This window comes from Epargyreus clarus, unplaced genomic scaffold (assembly GCF_041222505.1).
Source record: "Epargyreus clarus isolate Ecla_fem2 unplaced genomic scaffold, WU_Ecla_fem_2.2 ptg000016l, whole genome shotgun sequence".
Lineage (NCBI taxonomy): Eukaryota > Metazoa > Arthropoda > Insecta > Lepidoptera > Hesperiidae > Epargyreus > Epargyreus clarus.
The window spans coordinates 1606302-1634072 of record NW_027332224.1 but is presented as its reverse complement, the minus strand read 5'-3'; the positions used below and the strand labels follow the sequence as shown (position 1 = coordinate 1634072).

The 27771-nt window shown below is 34.7% G+C and overlaps 1 protein-coding gene across 1 annotated transcript; it reads left to right on the top strand.

Annotated features, from left to right (window-relative positions):
* Nucleotides 1-370: 370 nt before the first annotated feature.
* On the top strand, nt 371-27771 carry LOC140748583 (segmentation polarity homeobox protein engrailed). The gene is made up of 3 exons (XM_073081407.1): nt 371-1261; nt 22699-22790; nt 23427-27771. The coding sequence occupies exons 1-3, from the start codon at nt 529-531 to the stop codon at nt 23652-23654; spliced, it is 1053 nt and encodes a 350-aa protein (XP_072937508.1). The 5' UTR covers nt 371-528; the 3' UTR covers nt 23655-27771.

Here is a 27771-nt window from a genome sequence, read left to right as displayed (position 1 = left end):
ACAACTTAATTGACAATGCCGCGCAATTTGTAAAAAGAACATGTCGTTCAATAATTCATCAAAATGCTGTCTATCAATATAATAATTCTGTCAAAGTTTAATTGAAATTCTGTGCCGCGCTCGAAGCAGCGCTGTATATTGATACATTATAAACCTCGGCAATTTACAACTGAATTACAAATCTACCATGCCCACTAAAGTACACAATCGGGTTAAATCAATTGTATCTCCATCCCTCTCACACCAACCTAATCTTTGACGCGTGGGAACGAGATAAAACACCGTGCATTGCGAGGCAATGAAAAGCAGACGCCCACAAAACGGACAGAGAAGGGAAAAAAGCTTGTTTGTACGGGGCGTGTCTTGATAAGCCGTTTAGCTTCAGTCGTTCGACGGCCGCCGTCGCGAGCGGAGCTCTGTTGACGTTTCACTGACAGCTGTCAATCGGGAATTAAGTCATGGCGCAGTCGCATTAATATTAATGTCATTCGAATCCGCTGTCCGAATTCTTTGTATCTGTGAAACAAAATGGCGTTTGAAGACCGTTGCAGTCCGAATCAGGCGAACAGCCCGGGGCCGGTAACGGGCAGAGTTCCAGCCCCACACTCGAATACGATGACGTTCCCCCCAACGCAATACACCTGCACCACGATCGAGAAGTACGACAGGGTGTCAAACATGACAATCGTGAAGGTGCCAACCTCTCCGCCACCAAGCCCTGAAGAAAACCAAAACTACCAATACTACCGCCCAGAAACTCCTGACGTCAAACCAGTTATAAACGAAGAAAGATTCGATTTGGACAAGAGGAACCGTCAACCGACAACCGCTGTCCCGTTTTCTATCAGTAACATCTTGCATCCTGAGTTCGGGTTGAACGCTATCAGGAAAACCAACAAAATTGAAGGACCGAAGCCCGTCGGACCGAACCATAGCATTCTTTACAAACCATATGATTTATCCAAAACAGATTACAGTAAATACAGTTTTGATTATCTTAAATCCAAAGACGATTCCTTTTCTTCCTTACCTCCGTTGGGTGGGTTACGGCAAACGGTGTCTTCGATTGGCGAGAAGGAAAGAGAGGTGAAGGTCCCAGAGGTCCAAAAAAGGCCAGATTCAGCTAGTTCGATGGTTTCCTCGACGTCCAGTGGGGCTGTGTCTACCTGTGGCAGCACTGATACTAGTCAGACATCAGGGAATTCTAATCTATGGCCTGCCTGGGTGTATTGTACGCGCTACAGCGATCGGCCTAGCTCTGGTAAGTTTTATTTTTTCTACTACTTTGAAGACAAATTTGTGTCAATAGTTAGGTTTTCTTTTTTATTTTATTTTAAAATAGGTGTGATGTGTTTTATTTTTTTTTAATTTATGATAAATGAAGACACCTGTCTGGTTCTTTTTTTCTTTTTTTAAACTGTCACTCTTAGTTTCTTCTCTCTTTTTTTTTGGCACCTGATGTGTTCAGCGTAAAGTAATTTAAAGTAAAATATTGCCTACTTATAACTAATGTTTATGTTGCATTATTTTTTTTCTCTGTTCGCTTAGTATATAATATATGTGATTGCTAAATGATGCTACAGTCGCTAAATGATACAGATTATTTGGTATTCTATTTAGTACTTATAATAATAATGGTTACCTGTCTCTACCTTTTTCGTTTTGGAGTTATCATTTTGTTTCAACCAATCGGTGTCGTTATTTTTTTCATTTTATTCTAGTCAGGTTAACTACATTTATCTTAACATAGAGTACTCTCTTGGTAGAGTTCTATTACGACTTTAGTGCTATTGTCATGTCATTAATTAGGAGTCATTTTTTCGATTTCCGAATTCGTAAATGGTCGTTTTATTGATATTTGTGTTTTGTTTTCAAGGAATTAAGTGTTGTATGAATGATAGAGTTAACATCAATGTAGAGCTGATAGCGCCGATATCTGTGCCGTTATATTTGCAATCGTTTTTATATTTTTGTTATCGACTATTTATTCTGAAGTTATGTGCTTTTTCTTAATATTTTACTGCATTAAGGTAACAAAGATTCAGCATTAATTGGATAGGGATTACGCCTGAGGAGTATGATATTATGGTCTCCATTTTCATTTTTGTAGATACCTAATTTTTTACTTTTTTATTATTTCTATTATCCGTTTCGTCCGCAAGTTCAATCGACTACTTAATACATTCAAATACAGTCATTTTACTTAGATCAGATAGATATCTACTTAGTTAATGATTGACGAATTACTGATTTTTCGAAAAGTTATCAATCGTCGGTCGCTCAAACAACAAATTGGACAGAGCAGCAGCGGATTAAGCAACTGATTAGTAGCTTAAGCGACAAGGTAGCCGCAACTATCGCTTAGGCAATAGTAGCCAATGTACGCGAACCTTATAAATAAAGATTGAAACATTTAAATTCATATAGGTATAGTCCGCGTAAAACTGCTAGTCCGCTCTGAATATAGACATGTATCGCGTCGCCATAGCAAATTGTATGACTACACCTGCGAACAAAAACTTCAAAGCGAAGAATACAATGTCCACACGCTCGTCAAACTTGCAACCGTTACAAATCAAAACGTGTGGATAGCGTTTGTTGGTTTGTGTAGGTTTGCAAGTGCGTTTAGCCAATCCAATATATGTTCACTAACGCTTAATAAAAAACTTATTAAGAAGCATGGAGAGCGTTCACCAAAAAATAAAATCTCAAAATTGTGTGAAGTTTAGCAATACGCACTTGGCCAGCGCGGTGGACTGTGGCCTAATCCTTCTCATTATGAGAGGAGACCCGTGCCCAGCAGTGGGACAGTAATGGGTTGATGGCGTGGCACCAAATTTGAGCCATTCATCCGAACGCACGCACTGTATGATGATATAATGTACGCACTGTACCAATGATGTAACAACTAGTTTTATATATCATTGTATGATATATAAAACATTGTATGAAACACGAAATGTTTTAACGTGTTTTTACCCCTATCATTATAATACAGTAGCAGACGAGCATGCAGTCCACCTGATGGTAAGGCTACTGCCCTGGGCCATGGGCTTCCATGGGCTTCTGTAATCAAGCCTAAATAAGATTTGATTCCTACCCGAGTTCGACCACAGATGCGCCGCTACCTCTGAGGACTAAGCTGGAACGTCTCGGAAAAGTATGTCTCCCTTACCACACCCTTCAAACCGGAACACGGTAGCACTACACTGCTGTTATTAGTAAAAAGGTGTGGCGGTGGTGCCGTCGGAGTCGAACCACAAAGGGTTCTACCACCTTTAGAGTATAACTTATAGCTACACACACAGACACACACGCACACTTTACCAGCAGTTTTTTATTTCAAACAACAATTGACCAAAATCAAAAACAATGTTTGTTTTTCGCTTTTTTTCTAAATTTCCATACAATGAAAATAAAACACTGATTGCCGTTGCACTGTTGAAAGAAGGTGAGATATTATCATGAATTATTTAGGATGACGGACAGACATACATATTTAGTTATGTAAATAGTTGTCACCTCTAGGTTCAGTTGTCATAATTTGAATTCTATCTACTATGTTCAGGTTGTTGTTTGTTTTTGTTGTTCTTATAAAGATATGATTTTGTAAGGTAGAACTTTCAGTGGTATAGTCCGCCAAACTGCTAGTCCGCTCTGAATATAGAAACGTGTCGCGTCGAATAGCAAATTGTAGATATTAACGGGACGAAGACAGCGCCGCTCTCGCACACGTTGCTAAGGAATATATGCTTGTAGTTGTGCGTAACTTCAGAGCGGACTAGCAGTTTGGCGCAGGTTATACTACGTCGGCACCGCCACACCTATGTCCACCAAACATTACCTGTGTGTTCAGCGCTGCAATGAATGAGACAGTTACATAGAATGAGAGATACATTTCGGTAAAATATATCTCTTATTTTTTTTTAGTTTTATTTATTCATTTATTACAGACAACAAGGTCCATATCACATATACCTTACAGACTAACATACATACTAATACAAACATAATACTTATAATAACATATATACTTATAACTAAATCACGTATTTGCGGCGACGTGAGACGCGGGTCTGGTGACTTCTGATATGCGAATGTTCAAAATTCGTAGTTTCTCAACCTAACAATGCAGCTAATAAAACATTTTTTACACTGTGCAATATTTATTCCTTTTCTTTTTATCTGTAATGTCTCTCTGACAGCTGTCATCGCGTCGCCATTTTGCTGACAAACCGACTAATGTGTTAGGTTTTTTCTGTATATCTACTTTGTAATGCTGTGCGTTCTGCTAAATGCATTGTGGGACGTGAGGCATTCTGGGATACCGTATTATCGCATCATACTTTGTAGCGATGTTTTAATGGTAAAGATAATTTCGAAAATGTTAATGAATTATTTTTGTTTTAACATTTCCTATTTTAGTTAAACTTTACTAATGTAGATGATATTTTTACGGTTTATCTGTACGTCGATTTTTGAGGATACCAACAGGTCCTGAAAAAATTCTAAAACCGTTTTTTTCTTAAAAGTATTTTTTTCGTGTATAAGCTCTGTTTTATCAAATTAGATTCATTTTGGAAACCACTATAAGGATTTTTACGAGACTTTTTTTAAACATGTAGTCTTTCATAGATAGGGGGATATATCGAAAGCATTCCAACTTAGTCCACAAGGTAACAACGCATCTGACTGACTTAGATAGGAATCTAATCTTATCTGGGGTTGTACAGATGTCCATGGCAGTAGCCACTTACCATCAGGTGGACTGCATGCTCGTCTGCTACCACTACAAAAAAAACTTTAACATTTATTAATATGAAAAAAATAGCTTTAAGTGATCTTCATCAACCCATTACTATCCCACTGCTGAGTGCTGGGCACGGGTCTCCTCTCAGAATGAGAAGGATTAGGCCATAGTCCACCGCGCTGGACAAGTGCGTATTGGTAGACTTCACATACCTTTAGGATATTTTAATATGTTTTTATAAATCTTACAGGTTTGTAGGTTTCCTCACGATGTTTTCCGTCACCGTTTAAGCAAGTGATAATTAATTTGTAATACGCACATAATTTTGAAAAATCAGAGGTGCCTGGAATTTAAACCTCGGACTCTCGATCGAGAGGCCGAGTTTCTTAACCACTAGGCTACTTTAAGTGATATACCAAGCAAACCCGTGGTTAAAACTAGTATATTAGAATAGTAAAATTGAATTATCTTTTCACAAAAGGGCGTGTCCGCAAAATGGCCGATGGGTATAGTGACAACCGCATCATTATCGATACACCTGGTGTTACACTTTTATTTTTATGTCTGTCGACATGCGATGTTTTTTAGTTTTAACGATCGTTAAAAAAGAAAAAAATGATTCATAAGGTACATACTTATTCATATTTTTATTTATTTTTTAACGTGGACATTTTTTTAATTGAAAAAAACTTTAAAAAAGTGTTTTTATAATTGAAAAAAGCGTAAAGTGAGGTGGTGGAACACTTTGTGGTGACTCTGGCGGCACTACCGACACACCTATTTCTGTTATAACAGCAATGTAACGCTGCTGTGTTCTGGTTTGAAGTGTGGTAAGGGAGAGATACTTTTCCGACGCGTTCCAGTTTAGTCCTCAGTAATCTAAGAAGCATTCTTATAAGTAACAATATATTCAAATAAGTTTGGAACCGATAAGAATCGTATAGTCATGGAGTATGAGGCATTCCAAATTAGATAAACATAATTTTAAAGTTAGGTAGAACTCTTTATTCCGAGGTGTTCCAAATTAGTCCTCAAGGGTAGCCGCGAATCTGCGACTGACCTCAGGTAGGATTTTGATCCTATCTGCGGTTAACAGATGTACACGCAGAAGTGAGTTACATTCAGTTTGCTATTCCTATATTAGGTAAAAAAAACAAAAAATTTTTTGTCACACATTTTTTCAAAATCAATTAATTACAATAAAAATACCGCATCTATATCGAAATCTTTCTGTATTGTGTATTTTCCATTAAGTAACCTTTTTCTTTAAGTATTCCTAAAAAAAAATGAACATTTTGGGTTATGGAACTGTGCGAGTCCAATATGAACTTGGTCAGTTATTATTTTTTTATGGACATCGTTTTTATTACTTAAAAAAAATCAAAAAAAGATCTTTTTAAAAAGATCTAACACATTTTTTCAAAATCAATTCAATACAATAAAAATACCGCACCTTTTTCGAAATCTTTGTGTATTTTCTATTAAGTATTCACTCCACGCGTTCTAGATATCTCTAACAATTGAAATCATCCCTTATTTTTATAGAAACACGGTTCAATTTAGCCCTTAAGAACTTATTTCTTACTACTAGAAGGTAATCATGGGAATATACGTCTTATTGACAAAACAATAAGGGACAATTTTCTTTCCACATTTTACTTAAACACACAATGTATTTTGTTTTTTGATTTTCAACTTTATGTTTACGTAACAGAGATTGTTTTTCGAAAAAAAGCTATTAGGTAATTGTGTAGGCTTCGAAGGGAATTGATTTTATTTCCGAGGGTGAAATAATATTAAGGGTGGGTAGGGGTGGCTAAAACAATTGGTTTCTTCGTTTTGAATAATGTTTTCTTAGTGATGTAAAGTCAATGGCTGGAAGGTCCCGGGTTCAATTTCGAAATATATTTTTTATAAAATTGAAGATAAATGTGCATGCAGTCTACCTGATGGTAAGTGGCTACTGCCGCCCATGGACATCTGTAATCAATCTCAGATAAGATTAGATTCCTACCTGAGATCGGCCACAGATACGCCGCTACCCTGGACTAAGCTGGAATGCCTCGGAAAAGTATGTCTCTTACCACACCCTTCAAACCAGAACACAGCAGCGCTTAACACTGCTGTTCTTAGGCAGAGAGATGTGGTGTGGTGTGACTAAGTGAAACGCCTCTTTTCGCCTTTAAAACAAAACACTGCGCTTAACACTGCTGTTATAACAAAAATAGTTGGTAGTGCCTTCGGAGTCCAACCAAAAGGGTTCTATAAAGGTTGTACAAAACAAAGGGTTCTTCATTGGTCATATTTCGTATTCTTGTCCGTCTGTCTGTTAATAAGCAATCTATCTATGCATAACGAGAGCGTATAGTCCGCGCCAAACAGCTAGTCTGCGCTCTGAAGGTGTTGCGAGCTGTAGTCATACAATTTGCTATGGCGACGCGATTCATTTCTATATTCAGAGCGGACTAGCAGTTTTACGCGGATACTAAGCAATGCGGTCCTATAAAGCAACAGTAATAAATCTTTATCACAAAAAGCAGTAGACCGCCTAAACAGCTGAAATCAAGTTATTAACAGATTCTTAACAACAAAAACTGAGGAACGGGTGGGCGATTCCTGGTAAGATAGGGATGGGGTGTCGATATCGATGGAAACTATCGATTAATGCCTAAATGATGCCCTTATTAAAAATCTAATTAAAACCCATTTCGAAATTTGCGATTTTTGCCGTAATGTCATAATTGCCATGTCCAATTTTGTAGTTTGGTAGGCAAAGATTGATTATCAATAACGGCTGTATGTGAATAAGAATAAGCAAAAACTCTAATCTATACTAATATTATAAAGAGGAAAACTTTGTTTATTTGTTTGATTGTAATGAATAGGCTCAAAAACTACTGGACCGATTTTAAAAATTATTTCACCATTCGAAATCTACATTATCCACGCGTAACATAGGCTATATTTTATATGAAATATATATTACCAAAATAGATAACCTATTTCTGCCTAATAATAGCAGTGTTAGGCGCTGCAGTGTTCCGTTTTGAAGGGTGTGGTAAGGGAGACATACTTTTCCGAGTTCCAGCTTAGTCCTCAGGAGTAGCGGCAAATCTGTGGCCGATCAGGTAGGATTATCTAATCCTATCTGTGGTTGATTACAGATGTCCATGGGCGGCAGTAGCCCCTTCCCATCAGGTGGACTGCGTGCTCGTCTGCTACTCCTTCATTATAAAAAAAAGTTATATAAAAAGTCTTATTAATATAGTTCCTTTCCCACGGAATATTAAAAACAATTATACTAACCAATTGAAACTCAATGAATAATTAAATTAATTAAAATCCGTATCAATTACAATTGATCTGAGGCACAATAAAAATACGTGAGACAGAATGTCCGGTAATAAAATGTTTTAATTTATTTTGTTGTTACAAAAATAGCACAAAAAATATAGCCCTCTACAATTAGGGGTCAATTTAGACCTCATTGGAACCTATATCGATTAAATTCGTGAGTATTGGCTGGATTAACGCTAGTGATGGGACGAATCGGTAATTTGGGCATATTTTATCGATAATATGGAAAATCGGTATTGTTTCGATTTCAATTTGATTTATGTTATATGAAGTTCTTTAAATATACATAATTATTTTCTTAATTTTCGTATTAAGTATATAAGAATTTAGTAAAAAATAATTTATACCTAATAATAAAAACAGAACTTAGTTAAAAAGCATAGTTTCAATTTACTTAATGCATTGTAAACGTATTTAATAAATATTTCACATTTTTTTACCGAAAGGTTGCACGGCTTGCCAGGAGAGGTACCACCTACTACTGTGCTCAGATTTTATAATAAGGGAGACACATTCATCGGAGGCATTCCAATTTAGTCCGCAGGGGTAGCAACGCATCTGTAAACAACCGCAGATAGGACTTATCTGGGGTTGATTAATGACCATGTGCAATAGCCACTTACCATAAGATGGACTGCAATGAAAACAAAAATACACCTACCGGGTGTATTTTTTTTAAATACCTATAACTAATCACACAACGATAAGAGAAACTGACAAAACTTCACTACCACTAAAACGGCCATATTTTAATTAATTTAATTGGTTTAAGTGTTAAAATATGTAAATAACGCATAGTGTACAAACAAGTTCCACAATAGAATTAATTAGATTCTTACGTTCCATTTAAATCGAGTGCCATATTGGGTAAATGACTGCTATAATTGCTTGATTACGTTTGTTTCGAGAAGAGCTGATTTTACAGAATAATTGTTTTAATTGGGTACGAACGGTCTTGTGATGTGAGTGTAGAGAACAGTTCACCTATTTCTGTTATAACAGCAGTGTTAAGCGCAGCTGTGTTGTGACCGTCAGAATGGCGGGTGAACAGTCGTATTTAGCTCTCAAATAGTGTCGAAACATTGCTTCCAAGTTGCTTCCCATTGCTTCCAAAGACGAGAGAGTTGCTTCCTTCATAATTTAGAATAAAAACAACATTTTAAGTTCACCGCCCATTCTGACGTCAGGATGGTCGGTGAACATTCTGGTTTGAAGTGTGGTAAGAGATATACTTTTCCGAGGCGTACCAGCTTAGTCCTCAGGGGAAGCGGCGCATCTGTGGCCGACCTCAAGTAGTATTATTTAATCTTATCTGGGGTTGATTATAGATGTCCATGGGCGGCAGTAGCCACTTACCATCAGGTGGACTGCATGCTCGTCTGCTACTCTTATATCATAAAAAATAATGAGTGAGCACCTTAAATGTTATACATAAAAATACAAAAATATGTTTATGGTAGAGTTTAAAACACGGGGCGAAAACAAGTCCATTAAAAAAACTTATATTTTGTTGATTATCTCATTATCTACTGACATTATACTGACCGATTACTGAATGAATACCACCAATCAAAAGTAATACCTGTTATTTAAACTGTTATTGAGTATTTAAAATCAATTTGTGTTTTATATAATTGGCCTCAGTAAATGCTATCATTACCTAATTTTAGTTTTTATTGTCAAGTGTTACTGTGTCAATAATTTTATAATTGTCAATTTTTTGTGACAATTTAGTAACTTTTAATTGTAGTAGATTATTTTCTTTGAATATTTTGTTAAAATTTGAATAATTTTACCGAATTACAACTAAATGATTGTTTTAACTATTTATAAACATGATATTAGTATTAAAACTGACAATTATATATCTCAAAATACGTTGTTATGACTCCTGATTTATTTGACAGTTATGACAGATGTCGAAATGTGACAGTAAGCAATAAACACTTATTTATCTATCCTTAGACACCTACGTCCAATATTATTATGAGATATTATGTATTATTAAAAAGGTTTACATTTTTAAATCAATAAAAATAAATAAAGAATTATAGTTTGTCTCGGTATTCTTACGTATGTAATTTTAATAATATTTATGTTTAATAATTTTAATGATTTTATGCTTTATTATTTTAATGGAATTTGTGTATACAAGTATGTCTTTCAACGGGTTGATTTGAAACGCTACAATAGAAAGGATTTGACAGCAAAAAAGAAATGAAATTTTATCGATTATCGATATTTGGAAATTATCGATCGCGTCCCATCCCTACGTTTCTTTGTAAAAGCAATTGTCAAGTAAGGAGAAGGGACTAATTAAGAATCTTGGATACAAACAGACAATCGGTCTTAATGTTACATTGTATCTTTGGAATCTAAGATAAGATATTAATTTATAGATTGTAGTGACTATCTAGAAGTCATTGACGTTTGCCCGTTATTATTAATCAATCTATCCATTTGTCAACGATTGTAATTTGACAAGTGACAAAAAATTGTAGTGTGCAGAAGTTGTCAAATGTTGATCTTTGGTAAGAAATTGGATAGATCGGTTATTAATAACGGACGTTAACAAATATTCTAGTCGGAATTCATGAAAAATATCCGTAAATACATATCAACATACGTTTTTTACAAAAAAAATGTGTGGGGTTAACGATGTTGTTAGACAACTTGATTAGTTATAAGTTATAACTATTATTTTTTGCCAGAATGCCGAGGGTAATGTTTTTCGTATGTATGTATGTATGTCTCATTCTTTGTCACGCTGCAGCACAAACGGCTTGACGGATTAACATATGAGGTGTCGTTGGATTCGTCTAAATTGTAAAGTGACGCAAAGTACATTTTTAAATCGGTTAAATTAAATGAATCATTTATAAAATATACTTAAGTAACTAAAATTATCGCAAAAATATTTCAAGTTATAATCGACATTTATTACCTAAGCTTTTGCAATCCGTTTAGAAATTACTTTTCTTTTTAAACGTAATTCAAAATGGCGGCATTACGTTACTGGCAACCATTGCCACAAACAAGATGTCAATGTTTTTACAACCTTCCCTCACGGCAACTGTTCTAGAACTAAATAATTAAGGTATTAACATTCTACTCATTTGTAATTAAAAGTAACGACTAATAATTGTTGAAAGGAGGACACAAACAAAGTAAAAAGTTTTGAAACCTACTGTGTTTTTACTAGAGACTTATTATTAAAAAAAAAATGACGACTGCTAAAATATGTACTTATGTTACTCCCACAATTTAGACGAATCTAACGACACCTCATATGTTAATCCGTCAAGCCGTTTGTGCTGCAGCGTGACAAAGAATGAAACATACATACATACATACATACATACATACATGCAACATACACACATACGCTCGGAAAACATTACCATTCGCAGTTGGGAAAAAAAGAAGTTTTTAGTTTTTTTTTTTTTTTTTATAATATATGAGTAGCAGACGAGCATGCAGTCCACCTGATGGTAAGTGGCTACTGCCGCCCATGGACATCTGTAATCAATCCCAGATAGGATTAGATATTCCTACCTGAGGTCGGCCACAGACGCGCCGCTACCCCTGAGGACTAAGCTGGAACGCCTCGGAAAAGTCTGTCTCCCTTACCACACCCTTCAAACCGGAACACAGCAGCGCCTAACACTGCTGTTATTAGGTAGAAATAGGTGTGGCGGTGGTGCCGCCGGAGTCGAACCACAAAGGGTTCTACCACCTTCAACTTGTCACGCACTCGTTAGTGCATGCATGTTCCTTCCGCATACATTATAACTAGCTACAGTATCTTCGCGAGCAATGTGCGTGTGCGTGACACGATAGGATTGAAGCACGCGTGCGGGCATATAGATACATGTGTGACAATAAAAATGGCCCTAAAAAATAAATATAATGTAAATTAAGTTTGTACGTATATAATTTGCAAGTCGAAATAGAAGTTTCTTTAAAAAAAAAAAAGTTAATATAAACGACATTTATTTTTAACATACTTTCCAAAGAAAAGAGTTTATCTATTCGACGCGTATATTTGTTTATCCTGTCGTTTTTGTGTAGAGATGGGCAGAGGGTTTAAACCCATCGGGAATAAACCGGGTTTTTACCCGGTCGTTGGGAAGAAATAGGGTTAAAACCCGAAAATGGGTTTTTATTCGGGTATTTACTATTTTCATGCATATCTATCCATTTTTAAGCACAATTATTACTTTGATGATCATACTGTACTAAATATGCACTGTAAAATGACATTTACAGCGCCAAAATGCCATTTTATCATGCCATTATAGAAGCAGACTTAGGTAAGAAGCCAAATAGCCTATGCTTTTGATACAAATTTCAAACAATGTCCAAATTTCCATCAGGTAGCACGTCTGCTCTTCGTTAGGCTCAAATATAAAAAAAATAAGGTTTTGTATGACATTGTATGAAAAAAAGTGTTTTTTCTTCAAAATGAGACTTTTCCTTTAGTTTGTCATATATCATTACTTTCCAGAATTTGATCCTTGTAAGCGACACCATGCGATGGTGGAATAATATATGGTGTGATATTTTTTTTAAATGAACTCGTTCGATTTCCGGTTTTTAAAAAATCTAACGATGCAGTTTTAGTTTTTATTACAATTGGCCTCATAATTCCTTTTAGTTTTTTTAAACGCCTATCTATGAAAAAATTACACTTTGGTATTTTAGACAAATATAACGACACCTTAACCGTCGAAATTTATCTAATCAGATTCGAATGTATTAAAAAGATGTACAAACATACAAAATATGCGCGAAAAACATAATCTTTCTGTGCCACTCGGGTAAAAAAGTAGGTAAGACCTCAAAAATATAACATTAAAAAATGTAAAAACGTTGAAAATACCGTAGAAACTTCTAGTATATCTATTCAATAAATATTTGAACTATTTTAAAAAAATGTCTACAGATTTTATGAAATCATTTTTAAATACCCAAATAAATACCCTGTGGGAGGGTATAAACGGGTATTTATCGGGTTTAAACCCAGTACTGGGTTTAAACCGGGTGTTTTGCCCATCTCTATTTTTGTGTGACAGTGATCAAACACCTACCTACCTAATACCTACTCTTTTTGATAGGTAAATAAAATATAAAATCGTTTTTAAACAGAGATTAAATTTAATATGTGATATAAACACACATAATAATTATATTTAAATGTTTTTGTTTCTAATTCGTTAATAAATTAAGTTGTAAGTATTTAACATAAAATATAGTATCGTGGTCGTAATTAACTAAAATTTTCGTTAATCAACAGTTTTATTATAGAAATAATTAAATTGTACTTGTAAAAGAATTTTCCAGGGAAATTAGAATGGCTAGAATCGGAAAAAATCACGCAATACCGCCATCAGGCTCAAATGTAGGCTGTGTTGTGATTATGATGTCAAAAGGCAGTAATAATAAGAATTTATATCCTTGTACCATAGAGCTAATATAAGATAGAAATGGCACATCAATATTGTAATTTGTCACGATTTAAAATTATTATTTTCTAAGATTTTTGTCATATCAAAAACGCGTCGAAAATATATGTAGGTATGTATATAACCAATTTAACTAATGAATGTAATATAAGTTTGTTATGATTGAAAAAAATGTGAAAAGTCTAATAATGAGTTTATCGACTCAATTTTGTCAATAAATGAACTGATTTTGACAGGTTTCTTCAATAAAAATTAGCGATATTTTGTAATGAAAATAAGGAATATTAGGCAGCTGGAGCTTGCAGGATAACTGATGAAGTGCTCTCTACTGTATGCAAATCTGTAATCAAAGGTGATTCAAATTTTATTCTCAAATTTTCTCACAGATTTGTTCCTACTCCTGAGGTCCAAGTTGATATGTTTCCTGTGTCTTTCTTCAGACACTACACCTGAATTGAGAATTGAATTATGAATTTAAAATAAGAAAAGTAGCACGCGTTCAGCTATGAGCAAATTCTGTTTCAATATATTGGCGGTTCTTTTAAATAATTTTCAGTGTTATTATTATTTCTATCTTTTTTAGAACATTTTACTTATAAAGAAAAAGTGTACTTTCCTTTCTTACTTTTTTTTTTCCTTTTTAAAGAGTTTCTTTTTTATAATAAAAAGTATATAACAGCTACAATACAAAAAACAGTTTTCTTTCTTTCTTTCATATCCAAAATAAATCGAATGTCATTTCTAAATATTATCAACTCTGAGTTTTCAGTCCATTTCGACCGAATTTCTCGTTGGACCTGATTGAGAACCGGTTTTAACCATAAACGCTTATAGTGCCAGATGTTTGTCATTCATAAACCCATTGATTTCTTAATTATTTCAATCAATCGTGCATTTTTAATGTGTAATTCTATAATGCTTAAGTCTATAGTTTTGTTAAGATATTTCCCGGTTTTTGGAATTTGATTCAAGGACTAAATTGGAACGTCTTGTGATTTAAAACACTATTTAAATCAGAAAACAGTTTTCGTCTACTATTATCATAGATAAGTATAGATATCTCACCGCCTTGTAATTGAAGGAAGCCATTAAATGGCTTAAACGGCAGACAGTTCTGTCAGCCGTTTAATGGCTGTCATGGTGTAATTTACGCGGAACAATGCCGACATGCGCAGTTAAGTGGTGCAAAAATACGAAATCGAAGAATAAGTGCGGAGAAATATCATTTCATTCGTAAATGATCTAAAAACTACATTTTTTAATATTTTTGATACATGAAAATAGATGACAGTGTCAATTTCAATTGTCAAAACTGGTCACATTTTCTGTGAGTGAGTAATTTTTACTAGTCTATGGTACTGCCATTACTTTTCTAATCTGTGGCAAAATAGATATTTTATCTGTGACTTGAATTAAGGCGCCAATTGCAAGTAATGAATACGTCGCAACTGGTATAAATAAATTACAGACCTCATTTGTCCCGTTAGGGTTGCAGTGGTATTTTAATGGGGTGTTTGCCCCTAGTTATGTCTTTTTGTTGTTTGTTAATGTTCTGCCGGTTCATTAATGGTTGACGGCGCCATTTTGTATTTGCTTTTTCATGTTAGGCAAAGGTCCGGTTTGCTGTACAGCCTAGTTTGATATATATTTTATGTCATTATTTGGATCTATGCTTTTTAGTTCTTACTTACATTATTTTTTTTTACACAATCAAATCAAATCAAATCATTTTTTTATTCATAAAAGGTTCTTTACAGAGCACTTTTTGAATGACTGCCACTTCACAAGGTATATCTTCAATTGACATAATTAGATGTGTATGAGTATACAGAAGACTATAATAATTATCTGTTTAATGGTTATAGATATTTATGTGTGTATTATATAAAAATAGTAACGAAACCGGAACAGTTTATAAATTTTGGAAAAAATATTTATTTTTGTAAAGTTACCCTTTTTTTAAGTTTTATTAACTAAAATTACCTCATGATCAACCGACTAAAAGATTAACAGACATAAAATTCAATTATCCTTTCCATAACGTACTCAAAAAAACATAACAGAAAATCAATTGACAGTAAAATCGGAAACACTTAATTAAGACAAACAGCACTAATTTCATAGATATTAAGGCACATACCGACTGCTGACTAAAACCCAAACCTTATAATCTGACTCACCAGCCAGTACGTTTAATTCGTAGAAGAGTGACAAATGCAGAAACCTTACAGGAAGCCACGCCCGCTAAAAACTCCTGAAAAACACACAAGGTTTAATTAAAAACACGAATAAAAAACGCTGTTTTATCTGTGATGTACGGCGTTTAGACGCGCAGGGCCGGATTTAGGGCGGGGGTACTGTTCAGGGCCTCCATGAGAGGGGCCCCTACAATAGAGAAGAAAAAATACGAATTAAAAGTGCTATTTTATCTGTAACTAGCTGACCCGGCAAACTTTGTACTGCCTCAAAATATATTTATCAAATATATTTCATATAAAATATAGCCTATGTTACTCGTGGATAATGTAGCTTTCGAATGGGGAAAAAATTTTTAAAATCGGTCCAGTAGTTTTTGTGCCTATTCATTACAACCAAACAAACATACAAAGTTTTCCTCTTTATAATATTAGTGTAGAAGTGTAGATAAACGGCGTTTGAGAACACCGAATTCAGTGGGTAACAAGAGGAGTTACTGCCCCGGGGCCTCTACAAGATAGGGCCCCCCTACAATGTTGAAAAAAATCCAAATTTCGGGTCAGCTTATAAGCTTACTAAATAATTTTATGAGTTTTATTTCAAAGAGTATTAAGTGTGTTTTGCAAACTGTGTTGAAATAATTTTATTTGTTGACAGTATTTTTTATTTCTTTTATATAAGTACTAAGCTTTCACTGTAACATGAAATAAAACATTAATATTTACAAAAATATATTACAAAGGACTAGTTTTTACCTCAAATTTCTCCCGGCAGCCCATTCAGCTTTTCCGTCGAGTCTTTTCAAAAAATATTCTAACTAGGAAAATAATTAGGGGCCCCCATTGCCCCAGGGCCCCACCCAATCCGGCCCTGGACGCACCCAAAAATAGACTCTATTACGAAGATTTGTAGTACTTTTATATTACGATTCCAAAAGATTGTGCAGACGATTTGAGTTTTATTCTTAAAGCAATAAAACACATTGTTCATTCGCTTTTAAGTTTTTTCGCACTGCGAATTTATTCCTTCCTGCCGTAAATGGTTAAGTGTGAACCGGGCTCGCGGGTTGCGTTCCGTACTTATTACTATTTTTCAGAATCGTAATATTTTATTTTTGAAGACACATGGACTTAGAAAGTGCTAATAAACCTACTCGACTTAACCAACCAATAATGCACATTTTGAGAATTTTTCATTCTTAAATTTAAGTTGTATTCGCATTCTGATTCTCATTCTCGTGCTCATCCTTTTTCTCATATTTTCATTTTATTTATCCTTAAGTTGTATTCGAATTCTGATTCTTATTCTTGTGTTCATCCTCATTCTCATTATTATTTTCATTATGTTCATCTTCATTCTCATCCTCGTCGAATCTCAGCTTAATTTAAATTTCTATTGTTATTTTATTTATTTGCATTCTAATTCCTATCCTCGTCCTAATGTTCATCCTTATTTTAATTGTCATCTTAATTCTAATCCTTATAATATTGGTCTCTAAATCTCTTTTCACAATTAAAACACGTTTTTTCAACAAACAAACAGTCTTTAACTATCTTTTCAACAATTTAAACTTTTCACAGGGTTTTAAAGAACAATTTCACCACGGAACCCTAATTGTGTTTTTTTCAAATTCCACCCTTAAACAGTGATTTATGTGTTCGTATTAAGGTCCATTATTGTTTAAATATACCGTCTAAATATAGTACCTAATTAAATGCTATCTAGGCATTTTTATGTACGGAAAACCGGACATTTTAAAATACCGTACTCCGGAATTGCAGTGACGTCTGCAAAAAGCCAGTGGCTTTTACAACTGAAGGTGGTTACGGTGGTTCTCTGTTGTTCGAGCGGTGGCACTGGTGTCACACTTATTTTTGTCTTATAACAGCAGTGTAACGCTGCTGTGTTCTGGTTTGAAGGGTGTGGTAAGACATACTTGTCCGAGGCGTTCCAGCTTAGTCCTCAGGGGTAGCGGTGAATCTGCAGCCCATCTTAGATAGGTATCTAATCCTATCTGGGGTTGACAGATGTCCATCGGCGGCATCCATGCTCGTCTGCTACTCCTTTATTAAAAAAAAACCTTCGAAAAATACCCTTCGTGGGTGAAAACTGAAAATAAAGCACATTGTCTACAAAGTACAGCGTTTAGCACCGACGTAAAAGAGACAGGTATATGCATCAGATAGTGTTAATGTATGCGCGGGAAAGGGATGGATATAAATAGCTATTTCCGCTCCTAATTTTATTACCTCGGGAAGGTAGTGTTTATAGCATGATAGCGATTGCGGTTATATTTTAGCCCTTAACGTGTCTAGAAGTCTAGATTGTGTGATTTAAAATGTTTTCAACAATTAGAAATAGGAGTTTAAGGTAGAATTCTAATTTATTTCTAAATAAATGCAATTTAGGAATCACTTTTTAAAGGTGGGGTATTTTTTCAGGAATATGTAATTACTACCTATATTTTGTTTATATCTATATCTGTATAAATAATATGACTATAACTAGCTGACTCGGCAAACGTTGTTGCCATATAAATAAAAAAATGTTAAGGGTGAACAACCCTTATCATTTAGGGGTATGAAAAAAAGATAGTAGCCGATTCTCAGACCTACTGAATATGCATATAAAATTTGGTGGAAATCGGTAAAGCCGTTTCGGAGGAGTACGGTAACTAACATTGTGACACGAGAATTTTATATATAAGACTAGCTTTTACGCTTAGCTTCGCTCGCAGTTATAGTTTATTTATTTAATTAATAATTAGAACGGCTGCCCATTTACATTAATTAATAAAACTAATTTAATTAATCATATTCTTTTATGTACCTATCCCTTGGGAACAGTACTTTTTCAGTATAAAATATACTCAATATACTTTTTTGAAAGTTAAGCAACGTGTATACAAAATTTCAAGACAAATTTTATAATATTATATATATATTATATGTAAAAGTGTAACAAACAAACATACAAAGAAACACACAAAGAAACAAAACAAATTGGCATTTATATTAAGAAACAGATTTGTGGTATGATATACCGGTGAATAGTGGGTGATTTAAGTATTGTAGAATATAATACAAACAAACATACAAAGAAACACACAAACAAACACACAAATAAACAAACAAACACACAAACAAACAAACAAATTCGCATTTATATTAGGAAACAGATTTGCGGTATGATATACCGGTGAATAGTGGGTGATTTAAGTATTGTAGAATAAATTACAAACAAACATACAAAGAAACAAAAAAACAAACAAACAAACACACAAAGAAACAAACAAACAAATTGGCATTTATATTAGGAAACAGATTTGCGGTATGATATACCGTTGAATAGTGGGTGATTTAAGTATTGTAGAATATAATACAAACAAACATACAAAGAAACACACAAACAAACATACTCACAAAGAAACAAACAAACAAACACACAAACAAATTCGCATTTATATTAGGAAACAGATTTGCGGTAAGATATACCGGTGAATAGTGGGTGATTTAAGTATTGTAGAATATAATAGAATTACTGTAAGATTAGTAATAGATTTCATCTTGATTTATTAAGACTATATTTTCATTGTTGTTCATTCTGTCTCAATTGTTTGCTTGATAATGATAAGGATAGCATATAAATTGCGGGAGTTATCTTAAAGTGGCGTTTAGTTTATCGTGTATTTTATTTTATGTTTAGTTGTAAATGAAATAGGTTTAGAAATTTATTGAATTTACTTCTGAGTATATTCACGAGATACTCTTTATTGAGAGAAGCCGGTTATTAATACTTAATCTATCCGGATTTTGCAAGAAATCAACGTTTGATAATAGTACTTCTTCATAATATAAACATTGTCAAAATTTGATCTTTGGTAGAAAAAACATTGGATAGGTTAATTATTAATAATGGGTGTAAAATATTGGCACAAAAGGACTTGAAAGTAAAAAAGAACCTATTTGGAAATTAACTTCACACATACCTATTAATAACAATACTATATTTCTTCCATAAATAACAATATTATTATTATTATTGTTTTTATCACAAATAAAAATTTAATAACTAAAGGTGAATCTTGCTTATTTCGTATGTTGTTTGAAGTTTTAATTTATTTTGGTTTACTTTAAAAAACTAATAAATGAGGCTCTATTATCATTCTCTATCTTTATGACGTCAAGTTTCAAAATTGACAGACAAAAGCAACCAAATATTTTCATTTTACTAAAAAAAAAAACACAAATGAAAAAATAACAAAGTTCACACTTTTTTACGTGATTATACTAATACTTGATTAAATTATGTTCGACATGATATATGATTTATAACTGCTGTAAATTATATTGCTGTAATATTAAATTATTATTAACTATGGTTAATATGACATTTGAAATGTGTTCTTTTAAAAGAATTTTAATTTACGACATTTATGTAACAAAAAAATATAATTATTAGACTGAGTTCAGACGTTATACAAAGAAAGAAAGATTAAAACTAAATAATTATTCTAAAACCATAAATAAAATAAGTCACTCTCACAATTTAGAGGAATCCAACGACACCTCATATGTTAATCCGTCAAGCCGTTTGTGCTGCAGCGTGACAAAGAATGAGACTTTAAAAAGAATATAGGAGTAGCACACAAGCATGCAGTCCACATGATGATACGTGGCTACTACCACCCATGGACATCTGTAATAAATCCCGGATAGGTTTAGATCCCTACTACGGTCGGGCTCATATGCATCGCTTCCTGAGGACTAAGCTGGAACCCCTCGGAAAAGTACCTCCCTTACCACACCCTTCAAACCAGAACACAGCAGCGCTTATCGCTGTTATTAGGTAGAAATAGGTGTTGTCCCTGTAGTTCCAGGACTAGAATAGGGCTACGGTATCCCCTGCCTGTCGTAGGGGGCGACTAAAAGGGGGCTTCCGGGGTTGCGGGCGGCAAGAGTGGGAGCTCTACCCTGGGGGAGCACCCCAGGGTAGAGCCCGATCGGGGCATCGCGCTTGGAGGGCTCCGGTTGTGTTCCGTCGGAGATCCCGGAGTTCTCCAACATGCGTTGACGACGGCCACCGGGGGGGTTTTAGTGCGGAAAAAGAAAAAAAAAAAAGGTAGAAATAGGTGTAGGTATACATTACCCTCCGCAATGTTGTAAAAAGGAGACAAATACAAAGTTCCACCAAGAAACCCTGAATGTCTTCCTGGGAGGCCCTTCTAACAGAACTTCTAAGGGCTTCAATAACAACCAATGACATATAATCGTCTTATTCAATGAACTAAATAGACCAACATGGCGGCATGCGACCACAGAACAGTTAGAAATAGAAATGTCCGCAATGACTAGTAATAGATAGGACTATCATTTATTTTTAGTATACAAATTGAAGGTGGTAGAATTTGTGGTTCGACTCCGGCGGCACCACCGCCACACCTATTTCCACCTAATAACAGCAGTGTTAAGCGCGCTGTGTTCCGGTTTGAAGGGTGTGGTAAGGGAGACATAGTCTTCCGAGGCGTACCACCTTAGTCTTCAGGGGTAGCGGCGCATCTGTGGGCGACCTCAGGTAGGAATATCTAATCCTATTTGGGGTTGATTACAGAAGTCCATGGGTGGCAGTAGCCACTTACTATCAGGTGGACTGCATACTCGTCTACTACTACTATATTATAAAAAAAAATACTAGTTATGGATAACACTTATTTATAATAGGTACATAGCTTAGTCTATAGAGGCATAGATTGTAAATTTCATTTAGAAGTAATATTAATGCGGAATGTAGACACTGCAATTATTACATTATGCAACTGGATCGAATCGGCAATAACGAAATTAAAACAGCGTAAAAAATTACGTTACTTTTGTCAATTTTTAAACCAAACCACCAATTGAGTAGTATGCCTTCTAAGGGATGAATTTCAAAAAATGTCAAAGATACTTTAACCTGATTGATATTAAAGAAAGTCCTTATTAACAAAACATTTTTCATATTCTACCCAGAAAATCCTATCATTTCTTACCATTTTTTTAAACTAGCCAGTTTCGGCCTGACCACGACCCATGCAAGTAGAACGACCAAGAAATTATAAAATGTATCTTGAGTACCCGTTGCGGATCAAAATGACTTGCCACTTCTGTCCCATACACAGTCTATGGCCCTCTAATAAGAATTATTACTCTATCGTGGGTTCCACTAATTCAATTAAAACTCAGCGTTTATTCATTGGCGTGAAATTTTCTACCAACTTTACTTCGTTAACTATATTACTGGGTATTGTTGTCTCTTTCCCATGTATAGTTGTCCCTTTCACACGTCTATCTATCTCTTTCTCTCCACTGAGACTTGTTTTAGGCAGTTAGAGCAGTTCATCTGATAAGTCAATGCCAATAATCGATCCGATCCTTCCATGAAGTTCCATCCACATCAACTGGCCCCGTGGCGGTTCTCCACGGTTCGGTTTGCATGGTCATTTTTGCCGCGTATGTGCAAAATGAACTGAAATGATGAAATGGAATGAACTTCCTCCTGAGGTATTCCCTGAGCGCTATGAGATGGGGTTCTTCAAGAGGGGTGCAAAAAGAGTTGTCCTCCAAAGCCGGCGATGCATTGGCGACTCCTCTGATGTTGCAAATGTTCATAGGCGACGGTGACTGCTTTCCACGTAGCCCGTCTGCCTTATCGTTAGATATAAATATAAAAAATCCTAAATAAGGACTTAGACATCATTTTACAATGACAAACTTAGCCTAATGGTACATGTGGAGCTGGAGCTACTTCAGACCACACTGTTTATTAGTCAAATAATCAATTAGTTTATAGTACGCTTTTTACATAGCGTTTGTTTAACGATATATTTAAACTTCTGTGAGATTCAATATATTGAAAAACTAAAATTAATTATGAATATGTCATTGTCCACAGGTCCTAGAAGTAGAAGAATGAAAAAGAAGATGAACACAGAAGAGAAGAGACCTAGAACCGCCTTCAGTGCAGCACAACTCGCTAGATTAAAGGTATAACTAATTCTGATACATTTTTATATGATAGCAGTCCACCTGATGGTAAGTGGCTACTGCCGCCCATGGACATCTGTAATCAACCCCAGATAAGATTAGATTCAGAGGTCCGCCATAAATGCACTGCCACCCCTGAGGATTAAGCTGGAACGCCTCGGAAAAGTATGTCTTCCTTACCACACCCTTCAAACCAGAACACAGCAGCGCTTAACACTGCTGTTATTAGGCAGAAATAGCTGTGGTGCTGCCGGAGTCGAACTACAAAGAGTTCTACTACCTTCTGTTAGCAATCTTACGATTTTCTTACACAAGCTTGCAGTCCACCTAATGGTATAGTCCGCGCCAAAATGCTAGTCCGCTCTGAATATAGAATAGTACGTGGGGGTCCCGCGCTGTCTCCGTCCCGCTAATGTCAATGATTTGCTATTCGACGCGACTCGTTTCTAAATTCAGAGCGGACTAGCAGTTTGGCGCGGACAATAAGTGGCTACTTTCGCTCTTTGTAATCAACCCTCCACACCCCTTACCACGTTCTTCAAACTAGAACACAGCAGCTCTGCATTATGCTGTTATTAGGCTTACACAGACTTACAAAGTCCAAAAACCGAAACTAATTCAGAATTTTCTTTACAGCACGAGTTCGCTGAAAACCGCTACCTGACAGAGCGAAGACGGCAGGCCCTCGCAGCGGAGTTAGGGCTCGCGGAAGCCCAGATCAAGATCTGGTTCCAGAACAAACGCGCCAAGATTAAGAAGGCTACAGGTCAACGGAACCCGTTGGCGTTGCAGCTGATGGCACAAGGGCTGTACAACCATAGTACGGCTGCTGAAAGTGATGAAGAGGAGATCAGTGTGACGTAGACCTGGTTTTAAGTTGGGCACCACTGTCACATCTATTTTTGTTATAGAGACGATCAGTATCACTTAGAAGCAGCGAATAATCCTTGGTAGGTCGATGGCACCACTGTCACATTTATTTTTGTTGTATTAGGAAAATATCAGTATCATATATCCCTGCAGTTGGAAGGTTTCTGGTTCAAAGGCACTACTGTCACACCTATTTTTGTTATAAGAAAAATAGGACACTTTGTAGTTTGAAGGTACTATTGTCACACTTATTTTTGATATATGATTAGGAAAATATCAGTATCATCACAGATCGTCTGTTATAACTGAAATAGGTGTGGCTTACAGCAACTGTGCATCAATCAGGAATCGAACTTGGATACGATTGAAGGACTATTCAAAAATCAATAATTTTTATTTTAGGGGTGAGCAATAAGATAAATTAAATTAATTATGTTCCTTGTTGTACATAAATATATAAAATAAGCGTGTATTTATTTTTGTTTGTTCGTAGCTAGATTAAGTAGAGTTTGTAGATGGAAATTGTATGATTTGTTTCACTAAATATTGTATTCCAAAATGTAATTTAAAAAATGGGAAAATACTTTTTACGTAAACAAAATATTTTTTTCTTTCTTATATGAGGAAATCCGCCATATTAACACATATTATATGAAAAAAATAATTACTAAACAATAACGTTTTATTTATAACTACAGCTATTTAAAAACCTACAGAGGCGTTCTAGCTTAGTCCTCAGGGGTAGCGGCGCATCTGTGGCCGACATCAGGTAGGAATCTAATCCTATCTGGGGTTGATTACAGATGTCCATGGGCGGCAATATTTACCATCAGGTGGACTGCATGCTCGTCTGCTACTCCTATAATATAAAAAGTCAAATAAACCGGACAGTTACCGGACCTTTATAGCAGTGATAGCCTAGTGGTTAAGAAACACGGCCTCTCGATCGAGGGGTCCGAGGTTCAAATCCCAGGCACGCACCTCTGATTTTTCAAAAGTTACGTGCGTATTAAAAATTAATTATCACTTGATAAACGATGAAGGAAAACATCGTGAGGAAACCTGCATACCTGAGAGATTTATTAAAAAAAAAATCTCAAAGGTATGTGATGTCTACCAATACGCACTTGGCCAGCGCGGTGGACTATGGCCTAAACGTTCTCATTCTGAGAGGAGACCCGTGCCCAGCAGTGGGACAGTAATGATGGTTGATGATGATGATGATGATATACCTTTTGAAAGTATGACTAACAGACGGACAGCGTAATTATATTGAATCAGATTAATAATTATTAATAGTGATTTAAATTGCATTCAATTTACTTAAATTACGTAATATTTCAATTTTAAAAGTCATCAAAGTTATCTGCTTCGATCTACCAATCAGAAGCAAGAAAATCATCCCCTATTTAAAAATAATTAAGGGAAAAACGTAATTTTAAAATAAATTAACTGTATTTGATGTAAAAAAATAAACAGAATCAAAATGGCGGCTTAAGTGATTTGTAATTCGAATTTAATCGTCGAATAGCATCGATAAAGCATAATAATTATATCCAAAATGGTTTCAACGTTTGGGGCGGCCATTTTGTTTTTGACAAGCATTGCGCCGGGTTTTGGCTGACTTTACGGAGGGCATAGATTAGTAAAGATTACTCACTCCTAACAAGAAAATGTACCCAGTTTTGAGAATTGAAATAGTTGCGTAAAAAAGTTTTGCCACGTCTCCGTGCTAAAATGTCCCTAAAATATTTGAAATAATTATTTATTTATAATGTAAATTACGCAGAATTAGTCATTTATTCGTAAATTTTCTCTAAAAATGTTTTTATTTGCCAAGAATTCAAAAAAAGAGCTTACTAATAAGCCGTTTGTGGCTTCATTCAATTTCAAGGCGGCGAAGTATCTTTACTAATCTATGACGGAAGGTAAGGTTTTTCGTGCGTTACTTATATACTCGCTTCTTACTATTTATATGTATCTAAGGGTGGGTTGCATCGAGAGCCCGGTTAAAGTTTGCGTTAAAGTTAAATATAACAGTAACTTTGAAGGTAGCGATGGGATGTAAGAATTCTGTGTTGCACGAGCCGATTCTCAGACCTACTGAATATGCATATAAAATTTGGTGAAAATCGGTAAAGCCATTTCGGGGGAGTACGGTAACTAACATTGTGACATGAGAATTTTATACATAAGGTATAAGAAAGTATTATTTACATGTAAATCAAAGGTTTTATTTTCAAAATTCGATTATGGTGGATGACTTCATACATGGTTCTGGAATAAGTAAATAAAAAAGCATTTTTGGTATGTAAGTGAACGATGCGATTAAATAACCAATTATAGTAATTATATAAAAAATCGGCAATAAAAAATCTATTTTTGCACTGGGACACTGGGACATTTGGCCCAGTCTGTCCCAACATATGTAAGAAATAGAAGTAGATAATGTATTTATTTTAGTTGTAATAAAACTTGTATATTTTTAGTTAAAATGTATTGTAGTTAAATAGGTAATTTATCGTAAAAAAAATAATGATTTTGTGGTTCGACTCCAGCGGCACCACCACCACATCTATTTCTGCCCAATAACAGCAGTGTTAAGCGCTGCTGTGTTCTGTACCCTTACCATGAGTTTTTACGTTTTGACAAATATGACTGTTTTGGTATTTGTTTACGTATTTGCCCATACAATTTCCAATCAGCGCCCCTAGCGGATTGTATCAGAACTATAGTGTCAGTAACGTAACATTAAATGTCTAAATTGACAAAATGGCGCTTTATGTTTTGTCTTTCTTTTTTGCAAACATGTGAGGCAAACAAAAAGACTTGTGCACTTACTTATTGTTACGTTTACTCACTCCACTGAAGCAAATGGAACAGAATAATGGATTGAGTAAACGTAACGTAAATATGTGGGATGTTTTGAAAACTCATGGTAAGGGTACTGGTTTGAAGGGTGTGGTAGGGAGACATACTTCCGCGGGGTTGCAGCTTAGTCCTCAGTAAAATATTACAGTAAATCTATAATATTTATCTATTTCTTGTCACGGGGTAGTCTAAAATGGATTATTATTAGATTCTTATAGATAACGTATGAAATGTCGTTAGATTCGTTGAAATCGATCGAGTGACTGAGTGAATTGAAGTTTCAAAATTAAAATGGCGTCCATAATTTATTTTTTTGCTTAAAATTGGTCAAATTGCTAATTAGAGGCTTTTTTGATTTCATTTCATAATTAACAGGATTTCATGAAAGAAATTGTTAAGTATTACTAAGTTTTTTTAATTATACTGTTTAAGCTAAAAAAAATACGATATATTTGTCAAAGTTTAAGCAAAAATTACAATATTAATGGAAAAATATTGATAAATTTGACTCACGTATTATAAATTTGATATTATCTTTAAAAATAAATTGTAACACGAAACTTCTAATCCAACATTTATATTTGTCTCGTTCTCTCTCTATAATGTGCGAGTGAGAGATACAATAAAATGTGGATTAGAATCTTTTACGAGTCAAATTATACTTTACATAATATTTAACTTGTGTCAATCATAGATTAGTAAAGATTACTCACTCCTTACAAAAAAAGGTAACCAGTTTTGAGAATTGAAATAGTTGCGTAAAAAAGTTTTGCCACGTCTCCGTGCTAAAATATCCCTAAAATATTTGAAATAATTATTTATTTATTATGTAAATTACACAGTATGAGTTATTTATTCGTAAATTTTCTCTAAAAATGTTTTTATTTGTCAAGAATTCAAAAAAAGAACTTACTAATAAGCCGTTTGTGGCTTCATTCAATCAAGGCGGCGAAGTATCTTTACTAATCTATGGTGTCAACTAAAAATTTTAATAATCATGCATTTTCATTTTAAAAATTGTAAATAATGTACAGGTTAAGTAGAGTTGTTTTATGAAAGTCATATTTATAATCTGTTGTAAATATATTTTGTATTATCTGTAAGTTTTAGTCACTGTACTCTTCCATTTAGTTGTTTGATGTATATATTTATGGAAATTCTAAATATGTTTGTTTGTAGTTCGTCGACTGTAATAGAAATAGATGTAAAAACAAAATATATCTATGGTTTACAAAATTTA

What these genes read in the sequence shown, in the direction of transcription:
- LOC140748583 (XM_073081407.1), top strand. Translation starts at nt 529, where the DNA reads ATGGCGTTTGAAGACCGTTGCAGTCCGAATCAGGCGAACAGCCCGGGG. An exon ending in CAGCGATCGGCCTAGCTCTG is followed by an intron (nt 1,262 to 22,698) that starts GTAAGTTTTATT and finishes CATTGTCCACAG; the next exon opens with GTCCTAGAAGTAGAAGAATG. An exon ending in CACAACTCGCTAGATTAAAG is followed by an intron (nt 22,791 to 23,426) that starts GTATAACTAATT and finishes TTTTCTTTACAG; the next exon opens with CACGAGTTCGCTGAAAACCG.